The following is an 18056-nucleotide window of genomic DNA, read 5'->3' as shown; positions in this document are numbered from 1 at the left end:
CAGCTGATTTCGATATGCGAGTCGGACGTGTCTCGATTCGGAGGGTAAGTCGTAAATTATTTTCAATGCCAACAGAGTCTAGAGAACCACAGAAAATATGCGGTTGTCACTGAGGGAGGGAACGCGTGAGGTAAGAAGCTAGCGGGTGGGCAAAGAGGGAGAGGGACAATGGAGTTTTGTGGAGAAATCAAGCGAGCGGCCGAAGAGCCGATGAGCGGAGCTGATAACGACAGGCTCGAGTCAACTCGCCCCAAATGATTGAACTCCCGGACTCGATCTTGGCTTAATCGGGTATGATGCTCAAGCACGGAAGAGACCAATCTTACTTTAGCGACGTCCAAAGATACATTTACATTACAGTGAACAATGAGTAAATAAAATCGCGCTTTGTCCCTCAAAACTTCTGCCCCGTATGGATTATTCATTCTCACTCCGAATCATCGATCCAATATCATTGATCTCCCTCGAATTTCTCACAAGGAGTTTTACCCGCATCGAGGACCACAATCCAGCTCGGAGCGGACTGTCTCGATAGGGGACGCACGTATGAGCCATTCCAGGAATCTAATCTGGGTGATAACATTCTCGTGTTGTATTCCTCGATGTAGTGAACCTTTTCTCAGAGCTCTCCATATCTCGTTGTTGATCACCTGTCTTCGTGAGCGAAGCTCTCTCGATATCCATCGAACGCGGATTTAACGTGAAAGCTCACGAGTTTTTCGATGGGGACAACGCCGATCCGTGTCGTGGTTGCTGAGGATTGATCCCATTGCTGAACCCGAGAATTCACATTCGGAGTTTCGACTCTGCTTTTGATGCGTGAAAAAAGACAAATATCCGACATCGATCGTTGTGCAAAAAGCGCTCCATGTAATTCATATCTACTCGAAGCTGTATCGACTGATCGAGGGGAGAACAATACCGAGGAGGCAGTGACGATCCGAAAGTAGGTCCTATTTATTACGGCGGGGAGCCTCCTCATAAGTCATGAGAACCCGTAATAGCTCGATCGAACGTATTCATCGTGGCTCGCTAAGAGGTCTTCCTCGAACGCTCCGGGAGCCATCTTCCCAGCGGTACCGCCCAGTTCATCGGGCAGCGCTTCCGTACAGACAAGTTGATGAAGATCGGCGACTTTCGAGTGGAAATGGGTCCGCGAACTTAGCTTCCTGTTGAGAAGTGGCCGCAACGCGTAGAACATCAGCGACATGAAAGTGGGGGCGAACACATGATGGAAACCGCGGAGTCGAGCGGGACAACCGTCACGGACAGCGATAGCGACTGCCTGCGAATGGAGGCAGAGATTTCGAATCAGCTAAATGGATAATCGAGCGCCTTCCTCAGTTTAGAACCGTCGCGGAACGCAGGACTCAGAGATCACAGGAAACTGTTCGTTTTCCTTCCATGTACGTTTCTACATCAGTACCGTCAATATTCCAAAAGACTGCCACCCTCAATGTCGACGTCAAAGCCCTCTATGAATGCGTCCTCATAAGCTCTTCAAGTCCCATCTGGGGGCTCTGCCCTGGGGGTTTGAAACGAGCTCCGAGGGACCCCGCGAGCTCACGAGAACGCGATGATGGGGGGCGTCGAAGTCGATCTTGAGAATGCCTGTCTATGGGAATATTTACGGTATTCTATGTTCGTGGTGGCCCGTATATCACCGCTCCGATCTCCCTCACTCCTTGCCTGTCTCGATTGCGGACCCTGAACTCGAAGCACTCACCTTGTAATATTTTATCGGGATGGATCGGAGATGTTTAACTTGGAGGTTTCGGTAGTCGAAGACGCAGGTGACGCCATACGTCTGGATATATGGATCGCGGAGAAGGTGGGCGCAGATCATGGTCGACACCGTGATCACGTCCAGAATGCTGAAGAGATCCGAAGTGTAACGCAGGTAGGTGCACACGATGACCGTTGTACCGTCTGAGTTCTTCTTCGGCATCACTTTGCAAATCGGAAGCTCCAATACGAGCCTGTAGTCCGCGGGGCCTTTCCCTTTTGGCCAGAACACAGTGGGATCAGCCTTATGCATGGAAAAAGCCGCCACGTACGATTTCAAAGCGCGTGCCACGTCGAATTTTCGAGTCCGCAAGAACATCATCAGAAAATCTCTCTGCAGCAGTGGTCGGAAATCGTCGGACTGAAGTTCCGCGAGCTTCTCTGCAAACTGCTTCAGACGTTCTTCCCGGAGCTCGGGGACGTCATTGAGCTCCTCAAGGGCTTTTTCCTCCCACGGCAGGATCTCTCCCATGCTGTGGGACCATACACGAGAACATTGGCCGTGGATCATCTGAGACTGCGATGCGTCTGTAGGAGCAGGTGCTCGCACAATGTTACCTCTGGGAACAATGTTTCTAAGTTTTGTGTCCCGAAAGGGAAACGTCCATCCAGATGATCAGCTGGATTATCTGCAGAATTTCCTCGTCGCTCAGAGTCGCACGCATACACAGGGAGAAATTCCTGACTATGGAACTGCCGGACCGCGCACGAAACCAACACTGGACAAGATTTCCTGGTTTTGTTTCTTCCCTAAGGATCGATGCAGACGGAAAGGGAAAGACTGATTTCGAATGATCTCCAAATATTCTTCCAAGATCCGGGAGCAGCGTCCGGAATACCCAGACTTAGATTGTTCGGTCGAAAGGTGGACGATTTCAGGGGTTCGCTATTGACTTTTAGCACGATTCCTGGGGAACGAATCGCCGGACCAAATTGGCATCAAGGAGTTGGAATATTGCCGATAACTTGGGACGCGCGGAAGATGATTCATTATCCCCGACACGAATTTATTCCCTTCGAGAAGAGTCAAGCTCATAGCGGTCGATCCATGGGCTATTGATCTGAAAGATTTTCCAGAGGTCCTAGACCTGCGCGTCGTCTCACAGGACATCGAGGTCTTCGCATGATCGCGTCCTGCCAGAATCACATCTGGTCCAGAATCTCTGGAGCAGTCCTCGAGCTTTGAAGCAGAACGTGCGGCCGCTAGATTGCGATTGCATGGGCGCCGCTATTCTCGATGCGCTTGCCTCGAGAGTCGTTCCCATATCGGCGGCGGCGGCGGCAGCATTCGCGGGCTTCGGCGTGCTCGCAGCGACATTAAGCGGCGTTGTGTCGGCGCACGCCACGAACACAGAAGGCAAATTGAGAGACCAGCCAGGCAGCGAGCTAGATCGATGCTTCACTCTGATCTCTTTGAGAATCTCCACTAAAAGCTCGTCCACATTATGACCGATGCAGGCTGATGTTTCCAAGAAGCGACAATCGAATCGCTTCGCCAGCGATCGTCCGGCTGCAAAGAAACTTTCAGGATTACTTGAAGATGAAGACATTCCAGAATTTTTTCTTGTCGTAGCGAACAAATTTCAAGATCTCGAATCTCCCCTCGACGGGACTCCCTTGATCGCTCGCATTCACGGTGAAATTCTCTTATCCGAAGGGACATCACGAGCCTCGATTCATGAGCACGCCTCCGCAGGTTCGAACAGAATATCCAGGCGAGTTCGAATGTGAGCCTCGGCAATCCGAGCGATGTTCTTGCACGATAGGAATCCAAATATCCGACAACCCGCCTTGCACGTAGTGCTTCGACTCGATCACCTCGTCTTAGGACATACATGATCCTTCGGTCCAGACGACAGACTTATTATTTGCCGCCCGCCCATAGTACCGTTTTATGGAAAGAAATCGAGAGTCTCGTCGAAGCTCCCGCGGACAGGATCCGGGAGAATCATTCCCGTCTAATAGCCGCTGCAGCTTATTCCCGGGAACCACGTTGCGAATCGTATTCAAGCTTCCCGAAGCGCAAGGAGACCAATCGCAAGAATGGAGTCTCCCAAGAACCCGTCGAAAAATTCAATGACATCTCTTGAAATGTCACCGATGAGTGACATTTCAGACTCTCCATCGACATGAAAGGGAAATCGAACGAACCTTCCGTTGACACGGTGCGCTTCCGAGCAAGATCAGCTTTATTCCCCGCCAGGATCATGGGTCTTGGATGCAAGGCGTGTTTGATCGCCGCCGCTGATTTCCGCTTCACCTTCCCATAACCGAACATCATTCTCAGGTATTTCAATGTGTCTTCAGCTGCTTGTAGGCTGTCGGAGTCGGTTATCGAATAAACGATCACGATTGCGTCACTCTGACTGATGCTGCCGATGTTGACCTGCGGAAAGGTGTTCTTCAGAGAGGTCAAAGATTCCAGTGGAGATCGACAGGCTGCCTCGACAGGGGAATATCTCACCAGCCGATATCTGTGAGCATGAGCCGAAGCTTCGATACCTCAGTCGGCAGGAGCTCATCGAAGTCCACTTCGAATTCTTCCCCGTCTAGAACGAGTCGCGTGCTCTGAGTCTCGACGCTGCACTGTACGGAAGGCGGCGGGCTCGTCACTGGATGGAAAGATTTCCCTGAATGTTCTAACATTGTAGAAAGTCGTCGCCCGCGGCGAGAATCATCTGACGACCCCCCGCGGAACGTCACGATAGAGACAGGACTCGGGGGGAGGGTCTGAGGAATGAGATTCAGAATACCAACGGAAGGGTAGCGGAATCTCCGAGCTCCGGGGATGAACAGCGAGAGGCATTGTGTGATACTGACCTATTTCTAGATATCCAAACTCATTGACGCTGTTCGCAAAGCCGTCCTTGAACTGCTCGATGAGACACGACTTTCCCACGCCGGCTGATCCCACCAAACGAACTCTCTGCGTGAGGAGCTGAATATCGGAGCTATCGTTACAGGACCCTGTGCTCCGTCGACGAGAAGAGTCCACGATTTGGATATCTCCTAAATTCACAACGCTCCCTTTTGGCGTGATTGAGAACGAGCGACAGCGGGGCCCTCCCGCAGATAATAATTGAGCCACGGAGCCTCTCCGAGACGCCGAAGGCACCCTTCTATGGTAGAACTCCAGCCAGCCATCGGGCTCGTCTCCTTTGCGTTTGGCTGAAGATGAGCGCCTCACGTCCACAACGACGGTGGGGTATTTGCGCTCGCAGTCGCCGGATGGGCTGCGCTTCGGACTGACCGAAGTCGACGAGGCTCCGGACCGAGGGGACGGACTCGAGCGTGACGCCGAACTCCGTGGCGGCACCGGTGGTGTCTGGTGTGCCGGACCTCCCGGAAAACAGAATTCCTGGAACAGTCTCTGCTGCGGGAGACTCAGATCTGGCGCCGAGAGACATGTCGATATTTGCGGAATCGACAAACTGTCAGTGAAGGGTTCACTGTGTCTCTTCTCGATCGGCGGTACACGAAGATCGACGTACATGCTGCCTACTTGTCACTGTAGGAGGAAGCTACGAGGAGGTGAGTTCCGAGGTGGCCCTCCTCCACCATATGTCCCTCTCTCGACGATCAATGCGCTCTTGCGCCTTGGTCCCCCAGCTCACGACTTCGATTCCGAGTGAGGTTCCGCTCGATACGAGAAGCGACTCACGCATTTGACTCCGGAGGGCTTGCGGTCTGTTTCAACGGGATCTCCCTCAGCTGCCTATCGGTAAATCGCAGCCGAACGACACGCGAGCGAACAACATCAATGAACACCTACGCGTAATGGAGCTCGGCATCCGGCGAGTTCGGGGTCGGATGTAGATTGTACGCAGCGGAACCGCTCATCGCATGACGTGGCTACAATATCTGATCCGATGATACTGACTACGGATTTACGCAGGAGCTGGGGGTGTACAACCGAGCGCATCAACGGGCTAGCCATTTAGCGGAGTGATGCGCTGTCCTGAGCGCTCCAGCGATTCGCTCATTGTAGCGTGGCATGACGGCGGCGCGGCATCGATTGAGCAAGTTGATTCGACCAGCTATGAGTGAGCTCGTTCTGCTCATAGTGCATTCCAGGGTTTCGATGTATTTTCATTTCTCCTTTTCTTCGTCTTAATAAGTCCTCCATCGGCTAAGCATGAGGCGGCTCACCAAGCGTTGATTAGATTTATTGTCTCCAGGCTAGTGATGGGAACTTCGAACATATTTTCTACACGCTGGTACTAAAGACTCGGAAATTCGGAATGGTTCTCATGCTCTCATACAATTCATACATTGCTCAAGGATCTATACCTACGTACCTACGGGTCTGGACATGATTCGATTTCTGCTCTCCTGATCTGTACATGGGCGATCTGTACACGAGGCGGCTGGTAATCGACAGCCGAACTGGTATAGTATTCTTGATTATTTAGATGCTCACCTACCTAGGCGATAATAAATAGGTCTGTGATAATACGAAGCTGAATCCGATCAATGTTATTTCGGTGGTTTGAGGACTCGGGGTCGAAGCTAGAAACGAGGAAATCAAATGGACTCCGAAGGCTTCTGCGAGAAATTGCCGATCTTCGGAGCTCGGAGCGGTTTTTGAGATTTAGTGGACTCGATCTGCATCTGTGTGGTTCCGAGTGACGGAAGAGGGTCCACAACTAATGGGAGAGAAGTGAAGCCGGAGTGCGCCATCGTTACTGAGCAGCGATTGCGGCCAATCGCTTAGCCAAGCGAGGTGGAGGCCTGAAGACCGTGACCTCGCAGAGACACGGATGACATCCTCCGGGGGCGTCCAAGTTCAGAATAGCGTGTACGCAGGGAGGTTGGCATTTCTCGCAGTGATCCGAGAGTTTTTTGGCACAAGACGGCTTCAGCGAACAATCTTCTGGAGTGCAAGTCGGTTGAGCGAGACTGCACTGATGACCTGCGGGAAACGTCGGATGAGCCGTGTTAGAATTCCATTCGCTCAAAGTAGAATCGAGGAAGCGAATTACTCGTCTTCACGGGTCGACGGACATGCGGACGCTACTGCGCAACTCAGCAAACTATTCGATTATACAGCGTCGTGGAAGGAGTCAAATTGCGTCACCGACTGAGTATTCACAGAAAATAATTTCTGCAATCCTTGGCGGCGTCGAACGCGCGTCGTCTCGAAAGAAAAATTAAAATCACCTTTCGGGCAGTCCAATCCCTCGCAGAGGAAATCTGCGGGCATCTGATAGGTCGTGTTCGATATCCGGTGGACCGAACGCATCTTCGTCGGCGCCGGCGGCGCTAGCGAAGTGGATTCCGGCTTGACGGGAGTGGGAGTGGAAGGAACCAAGTGGAAGAACTGAGAGCTTTTCGGCTCTGAGAACGACAGCGCCTTAGAGAGTTTCGCCGAGGGCTGGAAGCTCAGCTTGAGGATCGGCGAGTCTCCGAACTTGAGTGACTTACCCTTCGGCACGTAAACGCGCCGCTGGGACGTCGTGATCGTTACGTTCGGGCGGATAATTTTACCCGTCGCCGATAGTTCGCTATCGACATCTGAATTAGTCACAATCACAGTTTGCGAGTACACTACACCGGCAAACGCAACGGAGAATAAGAGCGAACGCGACAACATTGTAATGCTGAGCGCGAAAGCGGGGCTGTCGATTTCGGGACCGAATACCTGTTGGACAACGCAATCTTCCCGGTTGAATGACTATGTCTGAACGATTCACCGAGATCTTTACCGTCCGCGTCGAGGGAGTATCTTCTTTAGAGAGGGTGGCATATGTGAAGGCTTTTCGGGAGAGAAACGTCAAGGCCTCGCATTGACGGCGCATGGGGCCGCGGCGTCATCACCGGACTGACGCGGTTATATCACCACAGAAACTTTCCGAAGTCGAACGGGAGTCGGGCCGAGAATTTCTCGGATACTATGATTTGAACTTTCTTGGCATGAGGTCCCTTAGACGAATCTCTCGACTCATGTCCCACTACGAACTCATTGTCTGACACAATTCCGAGAGTCTACATTCAATTATTCCAGTCGAGCCGAATTCCTACATACCGCTCTCAGCGAGCTGATTGGAAATGCGATTTTGGATTCGGATGTCTCGCATCATGCACGAAAACCGAAGGAGGAAAGTCCGTATCTGGGAAGTCGTCGGGTATTGGATGTTTTTCAGGAATCACGACCGAGAAAACAGCAAATCTTCCCGCAGGAGTTCCCGTGCGCTCTGCTCGATTTCAAAGCTCCACCAATCTGTCATGTTCACCGTTGATTCGTTCCAGAGGAGGAAGGAAAACAACGAGGAGAACGCAATCCACATCCGGATAAGCTCGTGGCCGTTATCCGGAAGGTGATCCTCTAATCGGTGCCGATTTGAACATTTGAACATAGCTTTTTTCGGAACAGGCATTTTCTGTGACTCTTGTCGTCAGATCTGAGGGAACATTTAACCCCACACATCGAGCGAAGGTTGAGTGAAAAAAGAACCAAATGTTGTTTGCTTCCGCGAATTTTCGCGAAGCTTTCACACCGAGCGCCATCGCGTGGTGCGGAAAAACTTCCAGAGGGAATCCGCGTCTGAATCATGCAATAAGACATGCGAGTCAATCGAGACGGAGATGGGTCCTCCGTTCGGTATCTTGTGGCAGTCGCCTGTAAAAACCCGATGAGCAACGTCCGCGGTGTCGCTTCTCTCCTATCCAATCACTAAATCGTGACCGAAGCCACCCTTTCTCGAAACTCCGGAATTCTGTCGTGAAGCTCGAAGAGGGTATTTTCAAGCGAGCAGGCGATCAATCGGTCCAAGGGACGATTCCCAGAAACCAAGCATGGAGCGTTTCAGAACGTAGGGTCTTCACGGATCATTCAAGTTGACAGGTCGAAGGAGCTCTGTGTGCCAGAAGCTCGCAGACTTCGGGTACAGATATCGGAATATCAACGAAGAGAGTCAAATAGTTCCTCCCTATATCCGACTCCGACTCGGGGCGGAGCGGAAAAAAAACAGAAAACAAACTGCTTGGTCTCAGAGCGACGCTCTTTGACGAAGTTGATTTTTCTCAGAATATCTTTTCGTCTTGGAAGGCTTGTGCAACGCTCTTGTCACTGAAAAGTCCCCAGATGACCACAGACACTGGCCATGCGAGGAAAGTGAGATCATTACTCGGAAAGTCCGAAATGTTGAAACGCTTGTCGCAGCGATCTCAGATGCGCTCGTCCGTGAACAGAGCATTCCCCTGAGAAACGAAACCCAGATCTTGATCATTCATTATTTTCGCTCAAACATCGAGATCAGAGACTCAGGATCGCCCGCTGTTCTCTCTGGTGTTTGTGGAAATGCTGTCAATCTCTGAGAACGCGATGCGCTGGACACATAAGACTTTCAGCTTTCGTGACAGAGCTCTATTGATCGGAAGCGTGCGCGAAACGATGTACACAATGAAGCACCGGAAGTTCTCTTGAAATTGTTTGAGAGTCGAACAGCGAAGCCTCAGTAACGATCTCAGACCACACTCTCGTTGACATCCGAACTCATGGATGGGGCATCGATCCAATCAAATTTACCAAAAATACTGGTTAGTATATGTATGAGAGCCGAGAACGTTCGATTGATGTTCTGAAGCTGCGTTTCCGAGCGCTGTTCTTGGGAACTCGATCGCCGCAAATACTCTTCTTGAAAAGCAGGCGAGGTCTCCAATTACTGGACGTACTTACATACATCGCATCGCTTAACTTGACAATGATGAAAGCGTAGCGCTTCACTCCGCCAAGTATGAAGTGGTTAAGAAACTATGGGAGAATAGTTCATGAATTTAGAATCGCTGCTCCGTGGTGGGCGGATGATGCATCGAGACTGCGATCGAGCTGCGCTCCCTGAATGTACGGCCAAGCCACTATGCTAATTGTTTCAGTCGGCATCACCGACGTAGAGTTAATTTTCGAATTCAGGGCTGCGAGAAGAGAATTTTGTCTGGGATATGTCCGTAGCTCGTGGGTCCGACCATCGCCTCGCTCCTTCATCTGCTTTTTATGCTGATGAGGGTTGATAATCCATGACTCGACATTCTCAAAATTGGATGCGGAACAAGCTTCCTCCTCGAATGAGGTCCCCATGGTTCTCCTACGTTTCCAGATAGAATCCGTGCCGCGAGAACACGACCCATCAAATGAGGAACGGCAGAGAAGTGAGAGGATTTCTTGAAACGGATAACATCATTCGCTCTCGCTGCATCGTCATACGCAAGTCTGGAGTCTTCGCAGCTTCCCGCATGCTGCCGTATTGAGAAATCGAGTAACCACTAATGTTCTGCCAATTCACCGATGTCTCGAAGCTCACAGCCACTACACAATAATCAGCAGGCTGTCAGCTCGTCGCGTCTTCTTTTGGCAGGGGGATTCTTTCAAGAAGAGCTGTTCCCGAGCTACGCTTCCGATGCGAAAAGAGTCCGTCTCACTCCGGTCTGATTTATTCGTCTGGAGGGGGAATTCCGCGGAAACTCTGCGGCTCGACGGATAATCGTCACGTTCAAGGCCATATCTATCTGCGTCTGGCTGGCTGGGTCAACAGGAATTGCTCATAACAACGGGGTGGTCCTCTCGTAGAACAGAATTCCCTCACAAGAACGTCCAACCGAAATGTTAATCATACTCTATTGCATCGCGGGATTGATCTCATCGGAGGGAACGACCCTGGCCGTGCCCGGTAGTGGCTCCGATTCTGTGCACCGAATTGTGCACATTTTGCGAATTAAGATGACCGGATCGGCTGTGGAGCTCGCGTGGCTTTCTGTCCGCCTTACAGAAAAAAAGAAATTGTCTAGAAATTGATATGTCTTGAATTCCAGTCAAGGGACCCAGACAGCGATATCGAGAGGGACTCGATCCCTTCGAATCCCACCCACTCGAACGACAGGAAGCGCGCGGACCTGGCGGAAATCGAATGGCAATGTTCGGTGATGTCCTCGAGAACCTTTTCCTATCATTGCGTGGTACTTTCAGTGAGTGGCCACGGGCAAGAGCTGTTGCGAGCCCCATCTCGAAAGAGTCTCCGAATTTCGATCATCTTATTCGATGCGGCTCTCCAATTTGATTTGTAGGTAGCGTGAGGAATGTTGGACGTGATGTCAGCAACAATTTCGGCTTGGACAGCGATGGTGGCGGCTTCGGTGGAACTTTGGGAGGAAGTTTGAACCTGCTTTCCGTCGGCGCCGGTAAATGCGATACAAGACCCGAGGAATGCCCTCGAATCTAATCTTGATGATCTAGAACAACTTTCGCGGACGAATCATTTCTTGAACTAGTCGTTGCACGAATCAGGTGATTCGCGCGGCTCCCCCAATTCGTTACTGTTGACAATTCACAGATATTCTCACCGGTGTGACTTCACACATCTTGGGTGGTGGCGATTTATTCTCCGGCTTGATCCCAAACATCGGATGACACCCCGGGAACTCGCTCAATAGAGGAAGTGGGTGATTCTACGGCGGCCGATGACCGAGCGTCATATCCTCGATGTCCAATTATTAAAAATTTAGAGAAATAAAGAGTAACCCAGGCGTTCGATGAATGTACCCCAGAGCTCACGTGTGCGTCCCGGATGCACGTGCCAATGTGACGTGCAAGTTTGTTCTGTGACAGACTTTTCCCGCTCGGAGAGCCACGAGGGATTCTCGTAGACAACGTTAAGTTAAACTTCATGATTGCCGCGTAGCCTGCATCGTTCGATCTGTTCCGTGACTTCGTGCGTCGTTCCCAGCAACAGACGGGGTTGCGAAGAAATCCAAGCCGAAAGTTCTGCAAAATGTCCCTCAAAAGCCGTCTCTTCGCCAAAGACTCGCGGAGATCATCGTGTGATCTCATCGCGAATATACTGCATGCAATTCGGAAACTTTGCAGAGAAAAACCTATCAGGTGAGCAACTCATCCTTATGGGACCGCATTCGAGCGGCAACGAAAGTCACAGAGATTTCCACGCTTCGAGTTGTGCACAGGATTCGACGTTCGATCCAATATCGCCGTGTTGACAGGATAGCTCACTGTGTTTCCTCCTCGTGAAGGTTGACCGCACTCAAGCTCGAATACGACCGGTACTTCAAAGACAAAATTTCTACGAAGCCACCGGAGCTGATCGCAGCGGCTTTGAAATCTCTCGAGAACGATGTCGTTGCTGTCAAGGTAGGTGGACAGAGTTGACCGAGCGAGGGAGGGAGGGAGCGATCGAGACGGAAAGACGGTTTGTTCGACAGAGAGCATTGACCGGTCTATTTCCCTAGTCTGGAATGGAATTCGAGGACCTCTCTTAAGGAGTTTGACCCACTCACGTAATACGGTTGAGCTGCCTGTCTGTATTTGAATGCACGAGTCTAGATCCCTCTGTATTCCGACTCGAGATAGTCTAGCGTGAAAGGGCGCTTCTTCGCGCTCATTCGCCCCGTGATAGTGCCGTCGAGTGGATCGTCGAAGCTAATTATTGAGAAGCGAAATCTCGGTGCGAGATCCGCGAACGGCTGAATTTCTTCGACGGTCCGTGACAACCTCAATCGGCTCCCCCGCGATAATTGTTCTCGATTATAGGTGTACATGCAAGTGGACAATCGAGAAATGACGGACCTCTTGCTGGGACTCCGCGGCTCGTCATATTCGCCGGATATGAGAAATGAAGATAGTCCGCAGCTCTCGAAGGAACGTTTGCTGAATATCATCAAAGGTACGTTTCATATTCATCAATGCAGCCCGTTATCCTATCGTAGAAGAGCCCATTCATCGAGTCGACTCGACGCGTGGTGGGAAGGATTGATGCTGACATATCGGGAATTCACGATTTCGCCCTCTCTCAGATTGCGATTCACTCGGGATCCACGTCCGCGATCTCGAGAAACGATACTTGGAAGCTCACGGCACTCGCCCCTCGCATCTGCCGTATAAAAGTATCAAGGAATTGCTGCACCGTACGCCCGACGTTGAGCTCGCCTCATCCGGCAAAAATCTCAGGGTCCGCACTCGGCAGGCCCAAGTACTTTCAAAGAAAACGCTGACCACGAAAATCCCGGCGCTCAACAAAAGCACCCTTACAGCTTCGCTGAGAGTTCCGAAAACGCGGAACTTCATGATGTGCGCAAGTAAAAGGTCTGATTCAAAACTCCGCACGGACTGCGACATGTCGGCCAGTGTTATCGTGCCGAAAGATCTATCATCTTTCGAGTCTCCAGGGTCCATCAGTTCACGTGGTTCTCCGACCGGTTCTGTGGACATGAGCGTTTCGATGATTTTACCGAGAAGTTTCCACCGGGCTCCCGGATTTGAGAGGGGCCCGAGGAACGCGCCGGTGAAGAAAGTCGCCCACGACACTCTCCACAGCAAAGAAGTGATGGCAACCATCCTCAACGATTTCCCCGCTGAAGGCATGTCGCTCAAAGCGCTGACCGACGAATTCCTCGCTGTGCTCGGCCCGAATTATTCTCTAGGCATGACCACGGTCGAGTTCCTGACTAAAGAATTCAATGATGTTGTGAAGTTAGACGAGGACGAGGAAGGTCTACGAGTCTACAGGATCAATTCACCGTTACTACCACGAAGGACGATCGCCGACGTCTACACGAAGCTCGCTTTACAGTCGAACAGGAAACCCTCGGATCGGGTTCTCAAGGTTCTGAAAGACATCTATCGGAAGCGAAGCTCGGACGCGCAGGCACCGAAGAGCGGAGGAGGAACTCCTAAGGTTTCGCAGATCGTTCAGAACGTTTTGGATGATCCTGCGGGCAGGCCCGAGCGCAAGGAGAAAGAAGACGCCGTCATGCATGAGCTTCAACAGAAGATCCTATCAACGAGCTCAATACAGTCTCGAGTTCCGGTCCTGAATAGCAAATACCGCAGCAGGCAAAACGTCGTTGACGGGATCAAGAACCGACTGCGGACAGGTCCGATCGAGTATCCGAAGGAATTCCTCGAGCTTACCAGAGATCTGAAAGATGACACTCAAGCCTTGCTTGTCGATTTGATGTCCTCCCTGAACCTCTGCCTGAAACCACAGAACGGCAGGATGGTTTTGCAGATGAGTTGAGCTCCGAGAATGTTCCCGGAAAAGGTTCTAATATTTTCTGCCTATTGTGGAGATGACCACCGAGTGGGTACTGTGAAGCCCCCTACGATTTTAGAAAACGACAGTATGGTACTTTATAAGAGCAATTTTCGCCTGCCACGACGCGCAGTGCTCATTAATGTAATTCCAGACAGCTGATACGGCTTATCAGTCCATCTGGAGCTTGTGATCGGGTGTCCATAGGATTTGTATAATAATTATAATGCGAGTCAAACGAAAGGGAAACCATACAGTTCAAGTACTTGACTCCCTAAAGACTTGTCTTCCTCGATCATTCTTTCCTTCTCGACTATGATCTTCGGTAACCCATCAGACTCTGCTGATGAAGCGGAGCTGCTGAGGTATAGCCTCGGAGAAGAACTCGGTGGCTTCAGTCAGGCGAACGTCTTGGCCTTGTGCGGGCTCGATTCGGAACCGCTGGATGATAGCAGCGGCATACAGGAAGATTTCGAACACAGCGAAGGTTTCCCCTGGACACGCGCGTTTTCCTGTAGCGGAGTATTCAGACTTGAGGATCGAATGCCGCGCAGAATCCTCTTTCAAAGATATGACGTACACATATATCATGCTGTGATGCGGCAACAATCATTGTCCGTATATCCTACCGATGGCGAAAGAGAGGACATCAGGACTCTGCACGAAATTCCCGTCCGCGTCCAAGAATCTTCCTGGATTGAATTCTTCGGGGTTCTCGAAGACGGTAGGATCGAAATGAGCGCTCGCCACGTTGTAGATGACCATCGAACCCTTAGCCACGTCGTAACCTCGAATTTTGGTGTCGCGAAGGGCCCTGGGAAAAAGCGTCTCTCCCACGTGAGTATTGATTCGAAGCGTTACGGTCGTACAATGAACGGACGATGACTGTTATTGTGGGTGCTTCCAAGAAGGAGAAGGAGCTTGTACCTCCTAAATAATCCGAAAGGAACAATCGGGAAAATTCTCATCCTTTCAGCGATGAAAGCGTTGAGCAGGTGGAGCTTGCCATGGTCCGACCAGGAGGGAAGACGTGAATAGCCAATTTCTCGGATCACTTCCTGCGAATAAGTTTCCACTTGGTAGCGATCCGCCTCACATGAGAGGTTCAGCGCACCGAGGCATTCGATCTTCATGAATCTCTGAGCGACGTCTCACCTGATGCATTTGCTCCTGGAGCTGCGGATAGTAGGCTAATAGTTGCAGCAAGTATTCGACCGTTATGCGGGCTGTGTTGCTCCCGGCTCCGAAGAAAGCGAGACAGGAGCCTCTCGTAGTCTGCTCTACGATTAGGGAACAGATGATAAGCGATCTTGATCGGAATCGACGCGCCCCGAATGTTTGGACAATGCATGTCCTACAATAAGCACATCAGATTTCCTTATGATTGATCCTAAAGTCCTTACCCGAGAGAAGCTCCGAGTTCGCTCTCAAATGGGCGATCGAATGGTCCATCAAATCACGTTTGTCGGTTTCGATGTAGGTTTTTTCGTGGGCCCTGAACTCCTCGCTACAAAAAATATTGACTTTTCAATCGGACATCTCTAAGCTTCCTTAGGATTCGGAATCAGGGAAAAAAATCATACTCACTCGAAGATCTCGCTGGTCGCTTTCGCAGCGTTTACAAAGTTTTCGACTGACTTTATCTTAAAGATCGTGAAGATCTTGAGGAGGGAAGGCGCGAAAGAGAATAGAGTGAGGTACGAAGCACTGCTCGCGACCTTCTTCAGGAAGTCGTTGAGGGATCGTCTTCTGGGATGATCATAAGGCAAACGATCTCCGAAAATCAGCGTGGAGATGTTGTTCGAAACCGAGGCTAGGAGGGTGGAGTTCGGATCATAAGGGGCACCTTTAGTCGAAGAGAGCTCGTCCAGGAATACGGAGACTTCGTCCTGAAAGTTTCGAACAGAGGCAATCAGCCACTCCCAATGAAGGTCAGAACGAAGAGGCGACGGCCATACGTGTACCCATGGAGGAGTGGTGCATGAGACAAACCTGAATTTTCCCCTCCATCTGAGGAGTTTTTCCGAAACCTAGCTCTCGGAGAGCTTGTACCGACCAATTCCTAAGAGATCTCCATCTCTCACACTCCAGCATGCTGAAAGCTTCATCAAGTGCGAGCGAATTTAGCAGGATCATCGATGATGATGATGCACTGAATCATCGAAGGCCAACGGAGCTCCACTAACGTTGCGCCTTGAAGAGGTTTGCCAGAAGCTTGAAAGGTCCGATGGGCGGTCGCCCCAAGAGATCATCGTTCCTCAAAGCCTCCTTCACGGTTTCTGAGCCGTTCACCATGATAGTTTCGGTGTTTCCTAGCCGGAATCTGATGAGAGGAGATAACTTTTCTGTGATGTGCGGAATATCTTCCGCGTCGGACCCAGGTAGCCCCCTGACGGAGCTTCTTATTGCAGGCTCCTGCAGCTCCTGTCATCCCCATGGTACAAAAAGCCCCGTGTCCGCGAAGATCTATTCCGTCTACTGCGCTCGTCATAGTTCTCTATGACTCGAAGAAATTCGGCAACACATCTAAACATCGAAGAGATTCGAGTTACCCGATTAAGATCGGACCCAGTTTTCTCCTTCCGTGAGATTCGAAGCTGTATCCAATCACGAGCGGTCAGCGCCGCGGTTCTTTCCATTGGTTCGGAAGGCTCGAAGACGTAGTCCGTATGCTTAGAGTACAATTTCGGCATCGAAATCGAGCTATATGCTGATCGCGTCGGGAAAAAATCACCCTGCGCGATTTTAAGGGAGGCCTTGCCATGTATGCCGAAAAGGCCGCTGCTTCCTGCGATGCAATGTCGGCGACGTACACCGAAACTCTATCAGTCCGGGAGAGTTCTGCGCTCAGATGCTTGCGCTCAGCTTGTCCGAAACCGTGATATGTTTTTTTTTGGGGGGTCCAACTAGTTCACATCAGTATCCCCACCAGTTGCCTTCGGGCAGAGAGCGCAACTCGCTGATGAACGGGAGGCACTTAAAGGGCTCGATATCCTCATGAAGCTCAAACAAACCTGAAGACCGGTCCGTATTTCATGGCTGTCGTCCTCGCGAGTTTCACTTGATTCTTGTGAAATAAAAAGAAGGGCAGTATCCCCACCAAGGGGAAACCATAGAAACTCGGAGGATGTTTCTGGCCGGAGAAAAAACCTCTCCATTGAATCCAGTGCACCAAACACGCAACACTGGCAAACAAAGCGATCTCGAGAAACATGCTGTTTTCTTAGACGATTTGCCTGTCAGAGTCAGCGACGAAACGCCTCCAAAAAGAGTCCGCCCTGCATCACGCATAACAGTGGGAAAGGGTCGGTTGTGAATCGGTCGAAGGCAGTACGATGGACCGACTCTTCTCTTGTCAGAACTCATCGCTGGTGTTTGCAGGCTCTTAAGCCAAGGTCATGACTTGCGAGAACTTGCCTCTTACCCTTTTTAGGAACAGCCCCAGATTTGTTTTTATCCTGAAAGATTTCGGTTATCGTCCGCGCCGGGATCAAGAATTGATAATCGTAAACAGGAACCATGAGTCAGCGATGCACTCGAGGGCTTGATTTCAAGGTTCCTATGCTTGAATGATCGAATGGTTTCTACTTGGACTCCCTACTGGATACCATCGCTCCTGGAGCTGCGGGCGATAGGCTCCAGGATCCATCGAGCGCATAGGATCGCCCGACTATTATTTATCTTTCCTCACCCGAGAGGCGCTACGAGTTTGCTCGCGAGTGGGCGATCGAATGAGGTAGTCCATGAAGTCACATTTGTCGGTCTCGGTGAAAGTTGACTCGTGAGCCCCGGACTCCTCACTCCGGAAGGACATCAATCAAGAGCGCGTCTTCCCGCTATTTATGAGCCGCAGATCGCAAGAGCCTTGCTACTCGATTCGAAATTTCGCCGGTTACCTTCGCGGCGAAGATGCAACCTTCGGCTTCCTTGACCCTAAATATTAGCCCCTCAGAAAAGTAGGAACAAAAGCGGATTAGAGTAGGTGCAGAATCCCGCTTGCGACTTTCTTAAGAAACTCGCTGAAAGATAGTCTCCTGGGGTTGTCGTGAGGCAAGCGATTCCCGAAGATCAAAGTGGAGATGTTTTTCGAGGCAGAGGCTTGAAGCGTGGAGTCCGGATCGTGAGGATTCGCTTCTCCCCGGACAGTTTTCGCCTAGGAATGGCCATTCTGCGGGAGCCACCGGTGCTCTTGCATGGTGCTGGCAGGGGGGCCCACGGGTGACGGAATGACCG

At 51.0% G+C, this 18056-nt stretch overlaps 5 protein-coding genes across 6 annotated transcripts; 1 reads left to right on the top strand and 4 right to left on the bottom strand.

The window, feature by feature from the left end:
- Positions 1–985: 985 nt before the first annotated feature.
- Positions 986–2257, bottom strand: LOC100899435 (alpha-tocopherol transfer protein-like). The gene is made up of 2 exons (XM_003747018.1): positions 1727–2257; positions 986–1285 (listed from the first exon to the last, which is right to left on the bottom strand). Exons 1-2 carry the CDS (start codon positions 2255–2257, stop codon positions 986–988), a joined length of 831 nt encoding a protein of 276 aa, XP_003747066.1.
- Positions 2258–2885: 628 nt separating this feature from the next.
- LOC108864721 (ras-related protein Rab-44-like) lies at positions 2886–5278 on the bottom strand. Its single transcript, XM_029112499.1, has 4 exons — positions 4606–5278; positions 4274–4397; positions 3937–4157; positions 2886–3295 (listed from the first exon to the last, which is right to left on the bottom strand). The coding sequence occupies exons 1-4, from the start codon at positions 5276–5278 to the stop codon at positions 2886–2888; spliced, it is 1428 nt and encodes a 475-aa protein (XP_028968332.1).
- A 662-nt stretch (positions 5279–5940) lies between these two features.
- On the bottom strand, positions 5941–7482 carry LOC100902751 (uncharacterized). 2 transcript variants are annotated; one of them, XM_003746959.1, is made up of 3 exons: positions 7210–7482; positions 6946–7122; positions 5941–6697 (listed from the first exon to the last, which is right to left on the bottom strand). In XM_003746959.1, the coding sequence occupies exons 1-3, from the start codon at positions 7376–7378 to the stop codon at positions 6468–6470; spliced, it is 576 nt and encodes a 191-aa protein (XP_003747007.1). In that variant the 5' UTR covers positions 7379–7482; the 3' UTR covers positions 5941–6467. The 2 variants fall into 2 exon arrangements, with proteins under 2 accessions (XP_003747007.1, XP_018496417.1); XM_018640901.1 differs by having other exon boundaries at positions 6946–7457.
- Positions 7483–11386: 3904 nt separating this feature from the next.
- LOC100899292 (uncharacterized) lies at positions 11387–14104 on the top strand. The gene is made up of 4 exons (XM_003747017.2): positions 11387–11659; positions 11806–11923; positions 12323–12455; positions 12586–14104. Exons 1-4 carry the CDS (start codon positions 11550–11552, stop codon positions 13806–13808), a joined length of 1584 nt encoding a protein of 527 aa, XP_003747065.1. The 5' UTR covers positions 11387–11549; the 3' UTR covers positions 13809–14104.
- Positions 13903–17164, bottom strand: LOC100902609 (cytochrome P450 2C23). The gene is made up of 9 exons (XM_003746958.2): positions 16838–17164; positions 16010–16146; positions 15816–15925; positions 15411–15712; positions 15227–15330; positions 14979–15103; positions 14751–14881; positions 14453–14637; positions 13903–14335 (listed from the first exon to the last, which is right to left on the bottom strand). Exons 1-9 carry the CDS (start codon positions 17035–17037, stop codon positions 14157–14159), a joined length of 1473 nt encoding a protein of 490 aa, XP_003747006.1. The 5' UTR covers positions 17038–17164; the 3' UTR covers positions 13903–14156.
- Between the last annotated feature and the right edge of the window lie 892 nt (positions 17165–18056).

Source organism: Galendromus occidentalis, unplaced genomic scaffold (genome assembly GCF_000255335.2).
Source record: "Galendromus occidentalis unplaced genomic scaffold, Mocc_1.1 scf7180000077511, whole genome shotgun sequence".
NCBI lineage: Eukaryota > Metazoa > Arthropoda > Arachnida > Mesostigmata > Phytoseiidae > Galendromus > Galendromus occidentalis.
The sequence above is the reverse complement of the archived record's forward strand: the minus strand, read 5'-3'. Positions and strand labels throughout refer to the sequence as shown.